This window comes from Lepidothrix coronata, unplaced genomic scaffold (genome assembly GCF_001604755.1).
Source record: "Lepidothrix coronata isolate B3197 unplaced genomic scaffold, Lepidothrix_coronata-1.0 Scaffold3, whole genome shotgun sequence".
NCBI lineage: Eukaryota > Metazoa > Chordata > Aves > Passeriformes > Pipridae > Lepidothrix > Lepidothrix coronata.
Genome location: NW_016690183.1, coordinates 12,337,450 through 12,355,081, shown reverse-complemented (window position 1 = coordinate 12,355,081; position 17,632 = coordinate 12,337,450). Strand labels below are relative to the sequence as shown.

Genomic DNA, 17,632 nt, shown 5'->3' with positions numbered 1-17,632 from the left:
TCAGCAGCAGGCAGCATCAGGGAGTGTACCTGGCATCTGTAAGCATATGTTGCTCTTTCTTTCAGTTTTCTTCCCCCTTCCTTTCAGTTACACCCACCGATTATATTTTGGATTCATTGACATTGCAGTCACTCCTGTGTGGGCACAGTCAAGCTAGTTTCAAATGAGCTAATTTGGCTACAGATAGCGTTGCAGACAGTGCAGCATGGGACTGGATGCTGTAGAAGCTGGGTAAATAGTTCAACGGCTTCACCAACATGGACTGTGGTGGTCTGCTGTGGCTCCCAGGGCATGAACAAACTGTATTAAAGCTCAGGCACACAGATGATACACAGTCATGATTTCGGTGCAGAATGAGGTTACCCTGGCTCGGGGAAAAGCTAGGCACGCAGCAGACCAGGGACCATGGGCTGAGGCAGACCCAGTACGCAGACATATTATGTCCAAAAGCATGATTCTGCAGGGAGTTTTAGTTTTTTGAGCACTCTCACAATTGCTTGAGATGTCAAAAAAAAACAGTAAAGAAAGAAAAAAGCAGACTTAACCTAGATGTATGAAAGCATAGTGCCCTGCAAGTGCACAAAAAAGCCCTTTGAGATGACTGATGAGGCTTTCTCGAGGTTTGAAAACACACTTATTCCCTGCCAGCTGCACGGAGGCGAGCCCAGGGAACTTCTGGGACAAGAACGCTGCAAGGAGCGTCTGAGCGTCCTTTCACCTGGAAAAGGGAAAAGCCTGCCCTTAGCGGCCAGGTGACAGCACCGGGGACATTCTTAGTCCGCCTGTGCCCAGGGGGCGAGTGCCCACGCAGGAAGGAGAAGGTCAAGCCTCCTCCTCCTCGCCCCCTGCCGAGCCTCGGTACGGAGCCGGGGCCAGGACCCCGCTGGAGGGAGCCCCGCCGGGGCAGCCACCCTCATTCCCGCTCCCAGCGCCGGCCGGTCCCCGCCGTGCCCGGGCGGGGGCGGGCGCGGCTGACGCCCGGGGGGCGGAGGCGGCGGAGACAGCCCCGCCTCTCCTGCCAAGGGGCGGGGGCTCCCGCCCACCTACTACTACCGCCGGCGGGGCTCGGGCAGCGGCAGGAGCCGCTGGGAGCGTCGGGGGACGGGGCGGCGGCGGGCGGGAAGCGGCTGCGGCGGCTTTTCTGGCACCGGGGGAGCGGCAGTGCCTCCTGAGGAGAGCGGCAGGAGGAGGAAGGGCCGGGGAGCCCTCCGCGGGTCCGCTGATCGAGCGCGCGGTGCGGTGCGGGGTCTGTCCGCAGGTGCCCCGCAGCCGCCCGCTCCGTCGCCGGCCTCCCGCGGAGGTCCATGAGTCGCGGGCGGGCAGCCCCGGCAGCTCCCCGCGCCCGCTCCCCCGGCTCCGGCAGCGGCCCGTGGCGGCGGCGGTGAGATGGGGGGCAGCCTGGGCTGCCACCGCTCTATCCCCCGCGACCCGGCCGACCTGTGCCACAGCCGCAAGTTCAGCGCGGCGTGCAACTTCAGCAACATCCTCGTCAACCAGGAGAGGCTCAACATCAACACGGCCACGGAGGAGGAGCTGATGACCCTCCCCGGGGTCACCCGGGTGGTGGCCCAGAACATCGTGGAGTACCGCGAGTATATCGGCGGCTTCAAGAAAGTGGAGGACCTGGCGCTGGTGAGTGGGGTGGGGGCGGCCAAGCTGGAGCAGGTGAAGTTCGAGATCTGCGTGAGCAGCAAGGGCAGCTCGGCACAGCACTCGCCCAGCTCACTGCGCAAGGACCTGGCCTCTGAGCACCACCTCTCCGCCACCAAGATCAACATCAATACTGCCACCCCGGCACAGCTCATGAGCATCCGTGGCATCACTGAGAAGATCGCCAACAGCATCGTGGACTACCGTAAAGAGCACGGGCCCTTCAAAAGTATCGAGGACCTGGTGAGGATGGACTGCATCAATTCCTCCTTTCTGGACAAAATCAGGCATCAGATTTTTGCAGAGCGTTCCAGGCCCCCTTCGACAAACACCAATGGTGGCCTCAACTTCATGGCCAAGCCTCATCCCAGCCCCACTTCTCTAAGCCTCCAGAGCGAGGACTTGGACTTTCCCCCCGGGGGTCCAACCCAGATCATATCCACTCGCCCCTCTGTGGAGATGTTTGGGGGGGTGAGAGATGGCAGACCTGTTCTGAGGGTGGCTACTTGGAATCTGCAAAGCTGCTCCATTGAGAAAGCCAACAACCCAGGTGTGCGGGAGGTCGTGTGCATGACACTGCTGGAGAACAGGTAAGAGGCAGCACCTGACCTGCAGGCTCAGCTTCATGTAGGATTATACATTAATACCTTTGATGTTTGGACACTGTAGAATCATGTTGTGATCCTAGTGGGACTCACTCCTTCCTAGGAATACTAAGTGTTTCCCACTTCTTGAGTGGAACCCTGGTTGAGTCATAATATTGGGACTGTCCCTTGATAAGGCCGCTGTAATACTTGATAGGTAGCTGACCTCCTGAGGAGATGTGTGTACACACATCTGTGCGGGGAAGAAGACTGAGCTGTTACAGTCGGGTAGGCCTGTTAATGGTTGGTCAAGGATTGTTTCTCCAAGAGCCTTTTGAAAAAGCCATGGAGAACTGCCTTTCCTGCCAGAAGCTGGGGGGCAGTAGCAGGGCAAGGGCTGTGTAACAGGCATGGAATGCCACAGCTCATCCTGCAAGAGTGACACAGCTTGTTAATGAGTGGTCATGGGGCATCTGCTGAGCTGGAGGGACAGCTCATCCTTGGGGTGCAAGATGTGGGGCAGCTTCCTGGGGAGCCTCTACTGTCCCTGTGCCAGGTGGGCCCCTGATTGTACTGAGACTGTGGGCATGGAGCAAGGTTTGTTGGTGGTGTGGTAAACTGGGGTGGTACTTCTGGTGTTAATGAAAAGCTGAGAGTTTGCTTTTTGTTTTCTGGAATTGGGCAAGAGTGCTAGGGATGTCTGTCTTGCTAAACTTTCTGCTTGATACAGCAATGTAAGAATGCAATAAGGATTTTGAAATAACTGCCACCCTTTCCTTTCCGTGTGGCAAATCTGTCCCAGCTGATCTGGCATTTAGTTTACAGCATTGATAAAGGAACTTTTCTCTCTGACTGCCATTCAAACTTCCAGCTGGAAATGAATAGGGACAGGAGACTCTTGGACTTCTGCAAAAGGCATATTATGGGGATGTGAAGTGATAATGAACCATTAACTCTGGTGCACCATGAGCTCTGTCCTTTTCCAATAATATGCTGAATAATCACTCTTGGTGGTGCAGTTGCAGAGGTCAGGCGTGCGAGAAGGATAGTGACAGTGATATGACATCCTGAGCTGCAGTACAGTATTTGTGGTCAGGGATACCTCTGCTCTGCACTGCCTGGAAACATCTGTCATCTTGCAGCCATCACTGTTTGATACCCAAAATGGAGATGATAGACCAGCGGGGGTATTGAGATATTACACTGATGGCTTCAGCCTAACATTCTGCTTCTGTAGTTCAGGTATGCTCTACTTCCCCCTTCATTTCCACTCTTGTTTTTTCTTTTGTGAACAGCTGGTTGGCTGGAGCAGATCTTAGGATGAAGTCTGGTGGGATTGGACATCAGGGTAGGGGGCAGAGGCAGATAACCTGAGTTTCTGTCCTCAGCAGGTCTATCACTAGCCTCAGGATTATTGTAATAATCCAGTTTTGGAAGAAAAGTGACATTGATTTATTTTTAATTAATTATATATATATTAGGGATTTTGAAGGACCTTATCCAGTAAAGTGTTAATTACCACTTCTGCATCTTCAACATTTTGGGGAAAGAAACCCAAACAAAGTAGTTCACTTATTACAAAAACTAGGCAGAGAGAATGCCTTCTAAAATAAACTTGCCTTAGCCAAAGCTGGCCACTGTGTATGCAGTGTAGCCCCAGCAGTGTGTTTTATTTTTGCACTTAAACTGCACGGTACTTTGTTTCATCCAGATTAGCAAACAGGCGTTCAGTTGTGCTGGGTGCTGTGAAAGGTCTCCCTGATACTTTGAAGTGTCAAAGGAGGCTGATATAAGTACTTGTTTTTGTTCTGTTTTGTTGCACATATCTGTGTCATCAATCACACAGGGAGAGTACTATGTGATTGTTTGCTGTACTTGATCCTATTTGTGATAACGTGAGAAGCTGGAAAGAAATGAGAGTAATGTGCATCCACAGACAAGCCTGCAAAACTTTCCTGGGAAAATAAACGTGTCAACATGATGCAGGAAAAAAGTATATAGTGGGAAAAGCCATACTTAGCACCTTAGGAAGGAATTTCCTCTAGTTTGTGCAAGCGTTGCTGAGGTCAGTGGAGCTTTGCAGCTGTAAAACGACCTTAGCTGAGGCCGTAAACTGCCTTCTTTTGGTGTGTGAGCATTGTGGTCTCCCTTCCGGCTCCGGTTGTATACCCTGGGAGTGGATAAAGTGCCTTGCAAACTAATCTTTGCCCAGGTAGACCAGCTTCGGTAGTCGACTGCAGAAATTAATCTCTTGCTCCTGCAAACGAGAGTACACCACTGCACGGGGCTCACCAGCACTTAAGCCTCACAAAATCCATAAATCAAGGTGCTCTGTGTGCTCAGCCCATGTCTCACGTGTTCTGAAGTCTCCAGCTATGACCCAAGCTGTTGCCCAGAGGATCTGAAGGCCGTTTGGTCTGACAGTAGGTAGATGCTCTCACAAGTTATGCTGATGGGCATCTGCTTGCTGATGTACTTTATGCACAGCTACTCTCATGTACGTAAGTAAGTGTGCTCCTTCATGCTGGTCCCTTAAAGTCCAGAGTGGTGTCAAGTAGTCTGGGATGCTCTCAGGAGCTGGAGTACTGTCTTGTTGCAGAGCTTCTGTTGGAGGACCTGCCTCACCTAGCTTTTTAAGTTCAGAAGTAAGGCACAGCAAGTCAAGAAGATTAGTAAAACTGTGTAGAGACCCATAAACAATCTCAATTTGACATATTGGGGACTTTTATGCCAGTTAAAAGGCTGCTTTGGCAGCGCTTGCTTTGGGGTTTGCACTTTGTTTATTTTTGCTTGATGTTTTGTTTGGCTTTGGTTTTTTTCATGACCAGTTCAAAGCAAGTAGCTTTAAAACCCCTTGGGCCTTTTCTTTCAGGTGTTAACAACAGGGAAAAGTACTGCTCATTTCCAGGTGAGGCTAGAAGATGAAAGTCTTGCTGTCTTCCAGCCCCTTATGTCCTTTGCACTGAGGGAACAGTTGTGCAGAAAGAGGGCCAAACCTTCATTCAAAACAAACAAAAAGAAAGAAAATGTCACATTATAATCTGCTGAAGGGAAGAGAGGGATAAAAAAAAAAAAAAAAGCAAAGCAACCCGAAATCTTCACGCTTGTTACCAGAAGTGCTAAATTTCTGAAGAGCAGTGAAGGGAATGTATACTAAATCTGTAAGCATGACTACTACTGCTAGGCTATTTTGAAATTCATTACTGCAGTACAAAAATGAAATACAGCAAGGTCTTCACCCTCTTTTCTCATATTACAAGGATCTATGTTTATCACAATGTTTGAAGTGAAGGAGAGAGGTGTTTTCATTCAGAGGACTAGAGGGTAGTTTTAGAAGAGCTTAACATGATGAACGAGTACGTGAGCATGACACATAACTGGATTGAAGTATCAAATCTGGGGGGAATTTGCCCAAGCCTACGGTGTTTCTTGTAGGTGTTGCTCAGCAAATCTGGGATTTATTGACAAGGGGCAGAATTGGTCTGGCTCAGGGGATGTAGATCACCCCCTCCAGCTGGCCTCTCTGTCCTCTCCATTCTTGGGCAGGATGAAGAAACCAACTGCTTCTTCTCACAAAAAAACCCTAAAAGAAAATAGGGTAAGGATAGCATGATCAAAGGGCAAAGGCAACAAGTGTTTTTGTGCAGGGGATAAATAGCCCCACCAGAGATGTTTCCTCTGGCCAAGGTAGGTGGAGGTACCCCAGGGCTGTTCTGCACCCTAAGTCCATAGGGAAGGGCACTCTTTCCACTCCTCATCCATACCTGCCTCAGGCCTGTCCCTCCGTGCCATAAACTGAGTTTGTGACTCCCACAACACCCTGTGACTGCTTTCTCTGGCTGTTTAGTGTTGAGGTGCCAGCTGGGTGACCACAGCAGCAAGCCTGATGCAGGCGTGTGTGATGCTGACTGATACACACGGCATCCTAAAAGTGCATCCTCTAGTTGGAGGGCTTGCTTGAAAGTTTGCTAGTAGCTGGAGGGAGTAATCACTTGTGCACCTTTCCCAACATGGTTTGCAGCAGAGGTTTTCCAACTGTTTTTTGTTGTGCTGTATAATAGTAAGTGGTAACTTTGTGAGGGCCTCTTAACTATTTTATTTTTTTTCTTTGCGTTTGAGTAAATGAAAATTCATAGAGGGTTTGAAAGCCAGAACTTGCACTCTATCTAAAGGTGGGGGACTGTGTGTCAGGATGATGGTGGGGTCCCAAGGTCCACAGAGCCCAGCTCTTTTTCCTTCTAGATGTCAAGCAGTTCAGGCTGCTCTTTTCCTCTGTTGCTTGCTTTGGTCAGCTTCTTGGTGCAGTTACATATTCTAGATGCAAAAACCCTTAACAGTTGTTGCAAAAACTACAGAACCATAGAAGAGCCCAGGTTGAAAGTGAACTCAGAATATCTGGTCCCACCTTTCATGGGAAAGGAAGCCTAGATGAAATTATCTAGCACCATGTCCCGTCGCACCTTGAAAACCACCAGCGCTGGGGCTCTTCTGCATCCCTGGGAGATTGTTCCAGTGATTGATTCTCTTCACTATAAAAGAATTATTTCTTGCATGCCTGTGGGGTAACAAATACCAATACCAATATAAGGTTTGTACTTAGCACTGATGATTTTTTTTTTTCCTTGGCTTAATTTTGTGGACAGCAAGTCTTAGGAACGTGTCAGCCCTTCTTTCTCCTCCAGCTTTGTAACTGGTTAGCTGTTTTCACTTTGGTTAGGTAGAAGAATAGAGATCTCTCAAAGGGAAGAAGTTAAACTCCATTTGTGTGTCTGAGACTTAAATCGGTGTTCCAGCTGGGGGTACAGTAGGTAAACCTCAGCCCAAAATTGCCTCCTGGGTGGCAGTGGGTAGATAGGCAATCCCTGGGTAATCCTTGCTGTGCCACCATACTTGGAGGTTCCTCTTCCTAGTCCTACTTACCCCAGGTCACCCTAAGCACATCATCTCATCACCTAATAAAAAGACAAGCCTCTGAAGCAGCCTCTTCCTATTAAGAGATGACGAAAAATTCACCTTGTTCAGATCCCTGCACTAGGTGCTGGAGGTGGGAGAATCACTTTCCCATCACTCCTCTACAATAAATAACAGGATGGGCATTCTGCTTTCCTCTTCAGTCTCTTAGTCTGAGCTGAAAGGTGGAGTTGCTATGAAAGGCAGTTCTTTACTACTGGGGCTTGATGCTTTGCTTGGGAAGAGTTGTGGTGTGGTACCTCGCCTGCTGGCTTGTAGCCTTGTTTCCCATCAGGATGGCAGAAAAGGATTGTACCACCACCAAACAGACATCGTAGTAGTGTATCATAGTACTAGTGATGGTTGTACTTGCATGCTTTGGAGACTGAGCACCAGCTTGTATTTGTTACTTCTATTCTGTTGCTGCAGCTCTCGGTGATTGGGCAAAGCCCCGAGGTGGGTCTGTTTTATGTCTTTCTTTATACAGCCACTTGGTTTTTCTCCATTGGGTTAATACTAGGCTGGAGCCTTGCCAAGAATAATTCCCCTGTAAGAAAAGATCAGGAAAAAGGGCCTGGCTCGAGTAACCTGACCGTGCTAACAAGTCTTAAAGGGCAAAAGAACAAATACACCCTCTTCTCCTTATGTAATAGAAGGGAAATCCTGCCTCCTGCAACTTCAGAAAAAACTTGAGAAAAAAGGAATTGTTAGATGATATCATCTATGTGCACTCAACAAAGGGATTTTAATGAGCAGTACAAATAAAGATGCATGTAAAGCCACCATTAATTTGCACTTTCTAATACCTCAGGGGACAAAAGAAATGGGGTGATGGAAGGAAGAGCTGTTGTTTTTGGGGTTGGCTTTTTTGTTGTTTTTTTTTGGCCTTCACCTGCGTGAGACCAACAATATTTTACTTACTGGGCGCTACTGGGAGACTTAAACTGCCTTTTACATACCATCTGGCAGGGGAAAGCAGCAGGATCTTCTCAGGTCATACCCTGAGTTATGTAGTTTTCCAGTGCAATGAAACTCTACGGATTTACTCCATTTTGGGATTTGACCCATTTCTCTGTCTGTGTAAAATCACATGAAGACTGTGGAGCTCAATGCTAAAGAGCGTAACTATCTCCCTGGGTGTTAGGGCTCCTCTGCAGTACTGCACTCATCTTGGACAGAGGTTCCAGCTCCTCTCAGGACTGCTGCTGGGGGAACAGGTGATGTCAGTTTCAAATTAATAAAATAATACGTCAATTAAGTTCCACTTCCAAACTTCTGCTTCATATGGATGCAGTACTGAGACCTTCTATATGGATATCACCTGCTCCTCTTGCATGAGGAGGTGTGGTCGCAGAAGATACTTTGCAACTCCTGAGTCTTTGCAGGAGAAGTCAAAAGCAGTGGGTGGACTTACAGCAAGATCATGAAGGGTCTAGTGGTTAGGGTGCAGCACTCTCACCGCTGTGACCCGGGTTTGATTCCCAGCCCCCGGGCAGATGGAGCTCGTCAGCCCTGTAAGGCAATCCATCTAAGAGAAGGTCACTCTAAACAAACCTACGTCCTGAGACCCTCACTGCCACTGTCCAAGCTTGCTCGGCCCCAGCAGATGAACCTCAGGATTAAAGGGTGGGCTCAGTTCAGTGCAAGCTGTGTCTCGCCTAAAAAAATCCACTGCGCAGGCTCGAAGGGTTAATGACCTTTCCCAAATCTTCGCTCGCGAAGTCTGGCCATACACACACCATCCCTGTATTGAGACTTTGTGTCCATGGCATCTGGAGCTGTGTACTCTGCAGGAGAACTCAGAGGGGAATGGACTGAGCTGTTTGATCCTTCTTGGTCTTTGTTGATATCTGTGAATCTGGTGGGTTTGTCACAGTCCCCACAGCTTTTCTTCCTCAGACATGGCCCAGGCATGTAGGTCAGACCCTTGAAATCACCCCTGAGTAGCCTTCCCAGGGATTTTCTGTTTTCAGTTGAGTTCTGGGCATCGTATTGACTTTGAACAACTACCTCAACCTATTCCTTGAACATTTGAGAGGCTTCATCTAATCAGTCGTTTTTATCTGATTTATAGTTGAGAATGTGGCTGGAAGAATGGTACAGTTAAAGGCTGGTTTATCCATATAAAATAAACCTTATTTTTTTTTCTCCTTTTTTAAACTTATAACCATAACCCACCACTGTTACTTGTACCATAAAGCTTGACTAAAATGAAACAGATTAGTGGGGAAAACATCGGTTCCTATATTACTTTTTCTCCCAATATGTGTAATTGATACATCTGGCAGTACTTAATGGCCACATAATTTCAATCCAGGCCTGCTGGGCTATTCTGCACACATATTTCATGTCACTGGATTCATGTTGCAGATTGCAGGTATTTTGCTAAACTAGAGCTGCCAGCTTACTCCTGCAGATCCTGCAAGATTTGCTGTATTCCATGTGGCAAAGATTAAATGGATTGGCTGATTTATGGTAATAAATTGGTGAATTATGAAGTGATGCTGTACTGACTGCTCCTGAATCATGAGCAGAGGCCACAAGACTATAACCTTATCCTGCTTTTCAGAAAGCATGTACTACATGACCGTAGAAGACAGATGAGGTAGCTACACATAGAGCTCCATCCTGTGAGCAGAAATGTTTAATGCTTTGTGGTTTTTCTGTGGTTTGGGAACTCGAGGTACAGCTGCAGGAAGGGTGGTTTTCTAGCTTTGTCTTTGAAAAGAGTAATAGGACCATTCCTGAAGGTAAAAGATGCTGCTGCTGTTCTTACTAGGAAAGAAAGACCAAGGGACTATGAACGTGGGAATTAAGTACTTTGAATTCCTGACAAGATCCAAGCAGTAACTCGGTCAGTCCCTGTTCACCAGAGGAAAACACTGTCCCTGAAACCAAGTGCTGGTCTATCTCACTGTGAACACGGGTCTCCCCAGTTAAACAGGGACACTTAGGAGGCAATCTGATTTTTACAGATTTAGCTTGGCGCTTCTTGATGGAGTTGGGCTTTAGCGTGTTTCCTACAGCTGCGTTGTTAGGAGGACCTTGCTTCTTCAGTCTCTAGTTAGTGTTTCTCTGGGAGTCTTGCCCAAATCATGATTTCAAGACTCGGCCGGATAAGCAGAGAAGAGGTGATAGGGCACAGATTACAGTGTACATGTAACTTATTTTTAGGTTGCATTGTTCTTCGTTGTGATGCAGGTATAAGCTGACAGATGGAGGCACCGAGTCCTTAGTGAAATAATTATAATATGCTGCAGTAATTTCTCAATGCTATTATATGTTGTGGTGATATAGACAAGAACTGTGGCACGTTATTAATAACAGTGCTTAAAAATAGGAACTCAGTAGCTTCTTCCAGATTTTTTTGTTATTGTTTTACAGAGGGTCTATGCTTGTTTGAATAATAGCTGGCAATTCCCACTGATTTATTGAAGAATAAAAGTGCATAGTGGCTTTGCTGAGGCAGGGTGAGACCTACTGGAGACATTCTTTCTCATCATGGTCCTCTCCCTCATCTTGGACCTGGGTGATTCACAGTGGCTTCTGAAATGCCCTATAAAGTGTTGAGAGCAGGGTGGGCATCATATCAACAGCAGATAAATATGAAGGGAATATGTAGCTGTGGTAAAAAAGGATGTTTTCTGTGAATAAACTGTTTCATCTCACCCCCAGCGTATGCAGCACATATCCATGTCCTGATCAAGCTGTGTGGCATTTTCAAATGGCACAAGTGTTTTTAAACTGCTGGGTTGCCGTTGGGGAGGCTGAGTGCCGCTGACCTCCTTTCCATCCCTGCTGCTGGGGGTTTGTGTAGGCAGGAACCCGGTGTCAACGCCAAGCTGTTATTTCCAGTGCCTGTGGTAAAATTATTAGAGGCTAGTGAGTAAGAGGAATACATTTACCCTGCATATGCCTCACGTGTGTGCATGTTCCAGAAGTTCAACTGTGTATAAAAGTACAATTTAAAAAACAATTCCTCTGGAAAAATACATTTGGAATTAGATTGTCGTCTGTGCTAAGGATGGCTGAGAATATTGTGGTTACTGAATGTACTGTGTTTGCATTCACAAATAACGGAATAAATGCAGCCCACTTGTGCAGAGCAGATTGGAGTCTCTCTGACTGATGCTGTCTGGAAGGGGGACTCATGGCTATCCAGGCTGTCTGTCTGCCTATGCTGTCCGCATGTCTGTCACAGGGTGTGGGAATACAGTTAAAGGGCACAGTAATGCCCTTCTGCTCTTTGTAGTGAACATCCTTATGGGCAAGGCTATACCTGAGAGCAGTTCATGCCATTGGCTTGTGGGTATGGATGAAGAGGAGGAACTGGAAAATTTCCTTTTCCTTCTGTGTGGCTATTTTTTGCTCTGTTTTTATAGGTGTTCCAGGTAGCGTGCTTGAGCTCCTGTGCAAATTTAGCTACAACAGCTGTCCAGGCCGTTCACAGCTGAACGGGTTTTTAATGGGTTACAGAACAGCTAATTGATCAACTCTGCCTTTGCTGTGTGTGGCGGTGGCAGCAGCCTGCCTGCCCTAAATCCCTGGTGCTCACCACACGCTGCCCAGTCCTGCTCAACTGCCCTTCCCTTTGCTTCGCAAGGGTGGGGGGAGCATAAACCTCTGCGGGCTGCAGCATAAAGAGGCTGTTGCTTTTGCCTTCAGACTTATCCTTTGACTCCCTGATATTTATAGCTCTGTTGTTCCCCTCTGCTTCCGTGTCGGCCTGTTGGTCACAGTCCTGCGGGTGTGGAGGCGCAGGCGCTCGGCTGCTGAGGGCTTGCTCCAGGCTCACTTGAGGTCACTGCCGGTCACTGCCCTCCCTCCCTCTCCCAGGCTTGGCTGGCATAAAGGTTAGTCACCTTTCTGCCAAACTGGAAGCAGTGAGCTGTTGGATACACGCTGGATGTTAACTTAGAAACCTTGTATTTGGTTTCTTTATTTATTCTATTTAAACAAATAAGGCTAAGTATGGTTCCATTTCAGCACCACTGAATTGCAGGGTGTTGTGACAAAAGCAAGTCTTAATTTGGTATTGAAAAATGAACTGTAAAATAGGCAAGTTTTGCTTTTATACACACAATGCCAGTTCAACAGGTTTGCCGTCAAACCTACTGCCCATAACATGTAAAATGACTACCTAACTCCTCTTTTTTTTTTTTTTTCTCCTTCTAAGCAGACAAAAGTATGGAAAAGTGTGAAACCCTGTCAAGGAGGATAGTCTTAGCTGGGAACAACCCATATTAGTTGTTTTAAAACAGTCTGCTTCTCTAACAGGGCAGGAATTTTCCAGTGGTAATACCATCTAGGCTAACATAGTGGCTCTTCCACTCAAGACAGGACCACCTGAGAGAAATCTTTGAATTGTTCCCCTCTTGTTATGTGTGGGGCTCAAGTGGTGAGGCACATACCAGCCCCACTGTACATGGGAAAGAACACCGTGTCTGCAAGAGATTCCGCTCCCATAAATAAAACACCAGAGCCACAGCTGAATTAAGTGCTAAAGTAAATGTTATTGTGAGGAAAATGCCACAGTGGTACCTGACTACCCTTTGCAACCTTTATTCTGGCCAGCCCAAGTTCTCCTATGGTTTTGGCAGCAATGGAAGTGCAGTTTTTGGCTATCTGTCTATATCTTCCTGCTTGTCCTTTGTACAGCTCTTTCCCTTATCTCTAGCCGTGTTTACAGACCTCTTTCACAATCAATGGAGACTGCGCTACCAGCGCTGCTCAGTGTCCTCTGTGCTGGCTGCTCTCCTGAAAACATGGCACTGAGCATGTGGCCTGGGTAAGGGGTTGGTACTGCTGGCAGATAGCACAGATGTATTTCTAACACATCCCAGAGGGATCTCTTGGTAAAGATTACCCTTTGGTTATCAAAAAAACCCCACCATACCTTGTTTTAATTGCTTCTGAGTTTTTGGTGAAGAGCAACACTGCAGAAAAGCAAGTCATGGCTGAAAGGACGAGATAAAGATTCTGGGGCTGAACAGTCCTCTGTCATCAGCTTGTGGATTTAAGAGATATTTGGACAATTTCCACTCAGAGCTGTTGTCAGTAAAAATTCTGAAAGCATTGCTGGTGGATGGAAGCTGTGCAAAAGCCACCCCCAAGCATGTGGTATTTCACATTTCTTTTTTAAACTGAGAGCACTTGGCTGTGGTTTGACTTGCTTCTCCATCCATTTCTGACTTTTTTTTTTTTTTTTGTGCATGTGTGTGTGGAGTTCAGTAGCTTTTTTGAGGAGCTGTCTGCAAGGGTAGTGACCCATCCTTGCCTAAGGATGGTGACCCATCCTTGCCTATGTGCCCAGCTGTGCACTCAGATTTGGCAAAAAGAAACCGAAAGTTAGAAACTGGGTAGATATCTCATATATTGGTTGTGCATAGGCTGAAAGGAAATTGCCTCATAAACTTGCTTCTATCTTTGACCTTTGAAGCTTGCTCTTGCAACCTGAACATGACCCCCTTCCATGTCCTCTTTCCAGTCCTACTGAACCTAAAGCTTTTCTCTGGCTTCACTTGGCTTTTAAATTGTCTTGCACTTGAGCACTTCCAGTTATTTCAAGTGCTTCTTGATCAAGCCTTTGCCTTCACACCCTGAGGGTTGAATGACTTCAGTTTCCTTGGATCATCTGTGATACCTCCCCTAAATCATTCTAACACTGTTTTCTTGCTCCAGGATATGCTGCAGCATTTCTTTCTCCTCTACTAAGGCCTCTTTTCAGGCAGTTTGAATTTCAGTGACTTTAAAGATATCTCAAGTTTTAGGCAAAACCTGCCTAAAACTGCAGCCTTGCTTTTTATTTCAGGGAGGTGTTGGGAATTCTTGCAATTAGAGGAGGCTTCTGTACCACTGCTTTAAAGGAAAAAAGTATTTATGTTTTTGATTTCTCTTCCTCGGAGGTACTAAAAGCTCTGCAGAAAAACAACTTGTCAGCTTCCTGATATGTATGACATGGAATTATTTTTAACTTCCTAGAGCAGTTGTTTAAAAGGGGTTTGTGTGTATGTTAGGCATTTGGCAGCACGAGCACTCAGCAGTTTTTTCCTATCTGATTATGCTGTATGGGTGCGTGCTGCACCGACAGTTTACAATTCCTCTTCCATATGCATGTTATCTTCCCAAAGATAGTGTCTGGAGACATCAGCTCCGTGAGGAGAGACTGATGAATTTATATCAGAAGAATCTTTTCGTCTAGCAGCTCTTCAACACAGCACACTGTTCAGAATATCTCTTAAAAATAGAAAGTACTGGCGGAGTATCAGCTTTGTCACGGTGGTGCCATTTATCAGCAGTGCCAACTTGACTTGGTTAATCCTTGGTATTTGTAGGAGAAAGCCTGAGTTGCCCATGCAAGGCTCCCTGTGCCCCAGTTTTTAAAGTACGTATCAGTATGTTTTGTGGGATTGTTTTGGAGTCTAAAGCCAGATCAACACTAAGTGTGTGTACTCTCTAAATTTGTGCCTAAGTGTGTTTTTCAGTAGGAATGTAAGTATGATGGTCTAAAAACTTCAGTTCTTCTGGAGCAGAAGTTTGCATGTGTATTTTTCTGCTGCAGCCCAATTTCATGTTATTGGGGAGCATGAATTCACAGTCCAAAAAAAGCACAGAGATTGTTGCTTCCATTTTTATTATTCCCTGTGCTTGGCTCAGGTTTCACCTCCCAGATCTTCTCCTCAAAACTGGAATACTCTTGGAAATGCTGTCAAATCTTGAAGCTTTATCCCATTGAGTTGGTGGTTAAGTTTTGAGCAGTTTGATTATTCCTTGTTTTCATCCTCCAGAATGCTTCATCCAGTCAAGCACTCCTGCATGTTTCCCCGTCACCCTATTTTTACGTCTTTTTTTCCTTACTGGCATTTTGCCTTGTGGGTGCAATGAATGGCAAGCTTGATATATTTTTGTACTGTGTTATTGTCTGTAGGTATTAAATCATTGGTTTGATTGTTTTTATAGATTGTTTCTATGGCACAGCTTTAGGAGGCAGTCACACTAACAAAGTCTGTGTGAGGCACACCTCTTCAAATAATCTGAAATGCTTTCTATGGAGCAATGATTACTTCATCCTCAGAATAATCAAGAAACAGGAATGGAATCAGTGTTGTGAAAGGTTTATAATCTCTCCTCCATGGGCTTTGTAGGCCTACAGGTGTGTAAGCACCATTGATAAGAATCAGTGGTACCCTCTTTATGTTGCTTTATGTCCACTATTGAATCCAATAAAATTATCACTGGGGCTCAGCATTTGATGTTCTCACTCCTGCTCCCTGTGGGTGTCTCCATTGCCACCTTCACTGTTTCTCCACTGGTTTTGGGGGTTATCACCTCTTCAAGCTTGAGAAGGTTTGTGGCAGGCTGGAGGAAGGCATGACATCACAGTGGCTGGCAGGGCATCAGAGTGAACCGATGGGGAACATCTTCATGAGTATCCACGTGATCCTGTTTCATACCGTGCATATAGTTTGTTAAGAGCTGCTTTATGTGCCTTGGAGCTTGTTACAACACATGCAAATTATACTGAAAACTGCATGAGACATGATTTTGCACCCCTATGTGCATCCCATCAAGCATGATCTCCCCCTGTCATTCCTTTCCAACATACAATTGATTGCACTTCAGCTCCAGTATTTGGAGAGCTCTGGGTCTGGGCAAGTAGACTTTTTCATTCCTGTGAAAGTCTGGCCTTTCTAAGACTGTTTAGTGCTGAAGCCCCTGACCTCAATAAGGTTAAGGATCTAGATTAATCAATTAGCACCTAAAGCCAAGAAAGAAAAAGCTAAGCTTGAGACACCATTTCCCACTTGGCCAGGGCCAATCTGTGTGTGGGGTTCTGTAGTCCTCTTGCATCCTTATGCTGTAAAGGCCATTTTTATGTCCAGGCGTCTCCAAGCCTGGCACACAGGAGTCCTCTGTGACTGGGAAGCTTTCAAAACTCCTTCCTGCATATCATTGTGTAGCTAGGAGCTGGGATTGCTTCCAGCTCACTAAAGACACTCCAGCATTGTTCCCTCCTAATCCCCTCCTCCTCACAGAGTATGGTTTTTCGGAAGGCTAGCATGTTCCCTTGTTGGCTTTCCACGCAGAGACACAAACAGCAGTTCATGGGAATAACGTAACCCTGAATTAGCAATGAGCCAAGGTGGAGGGCGGCTATATGGTGTGATGGTGGTATGAGCCCTCGGCTCAATGGAGTGCTACTGCTAGTGAGGATGCCCAGATAGCCAGGCTGGCTTGTGGCAGGGCTTCATTTCTCTGCTTGCTGGCCCGCTGTCAAGAAGCACAAATGTTCAGCCCGGTGGGGCTGCTGGGTTTCAGCAGGAAGAAATGCCACCCCCCTCTCAACCTCGCTTGCAGTTGCTTGGGGTATGATTTGCTACTGGTTTGCCGTTTCTCTTTGTGTGCTGGTAGCTAGGGGAAATAAAAGCAGGTTAATGGGACAGGGAGGAGGATGCTTTCTACTGAATTGGCCTTTTTTTTTTTTTTCCAAACGCAGATTCAAGGACACAGTGAGAACAATGTAGTGAATATATAGATATATTCAAATGTCTTTACAAGGACATCTTTTAGTCCAGGGATTTGACTTTGGAGGTTTGGATTGCATCATTTCTGAGACAGTGGCCTTGAGGTTAACCCACCTCATACCTGAAGGTGCTACTCTAGAAGACTTTGCACAGCTATCAACACATTCACAGGCCCAAGGAGAAAGAGCACGTAAAGGATGAAAAAACTTTGTTCCAGCTAAGTTATATCACCTCTTCCTGCCTTCTAGCAGGTCAGGAGCCCAGGTGAAATGAATACTTCTCCTGGTTCACCTGGCTGTGCTGCTATTTGCTTAGCTGACCCTTCTGATGTTATTAGCTGTGTGCGTTTGGAGTGCTAAAGGAGATGATTTGAGGAGAGGGAAGCTGAGGTTGAATTAAAACTGTGCTCTGTGGCTCACAGAGGTGTGCTAAAGAAGCTCATACACACAGTTTGATAGTCTGGGGTTTTTTCGGGGTTTCTCCTAATGGTAAGAACCTGGAAACATCTATAACCATGAGTACCAGGCAGCACGGCTAGAATCCGTAAAGCAGTGGTGTATAGATGTTGCAGCCTCCCTTTGCAGGGTTGGGATCTAACTTTAAGGTTTTGCCTGTTCTGAACATTCAGAAATGGTGAAGATAGTTTCTAAAAAAAATAGCAGAATTAATTTAGAACTACACTTACAAATTTTGCAGACTGTTGTGATCCATAATCTCGCACTTTTTACTTTCAGAGCCATGCCCTGTGGAAAAGGCTGTGTTCCCTGGAGACAGGACAGCTAAAGCGGGTAGTGGGTAGGGTACCTCACAGACAGATCCCTCACTGGTATGCATGATATTAGATTGGATATTAGGAAAAATTTCTTCACTGAAAGGGTTGCCAAGCTTTGGAACAGGCTGCCAAGGGAGGTGGTTGAGTCACCA

General features: G+C 46.5%; 1 protein-coding gene across 1 annotated transcript in view; it reads left to right on the top strand.

Annotated features, from left to right (window-relative positions):
* Nucleotides 1–1,384: 1,384 nt before the first annotated feature.
* EEPD1 (endonuclease/exonuclease/phosphatase family domain containing 1) overlaps nucleotides 1,385–17,632 on the top strand; it is a 62,928-nt gene continuing 46,680 nt past the window's right edge. The window contains exons 1-4 of the mRNA XM_017820199.1: nucleotides 1,385–2,240; nucleotides 14,447–14,456; nucleotides 15,567–15,647; nucleotides 17,443–17,534. Of these exons, the coding sequence (XP_017675688.1) occupies nucleotides 1,387–2,240; nucleotides 14,447–14,456; nucleotides 15,567–15,647; nucleotides 17,443–17,534 (1,037 nt within the window). The 5' untranslated portion in view covers nucleotides 1,385–1,386. The remainder of the gene's footprint in view (nucleotides 2,241–14,446; nucleotides 14,457–15,566; nucleotides 15,648–17,442; nucleotides 17,535–17,632) is intronic.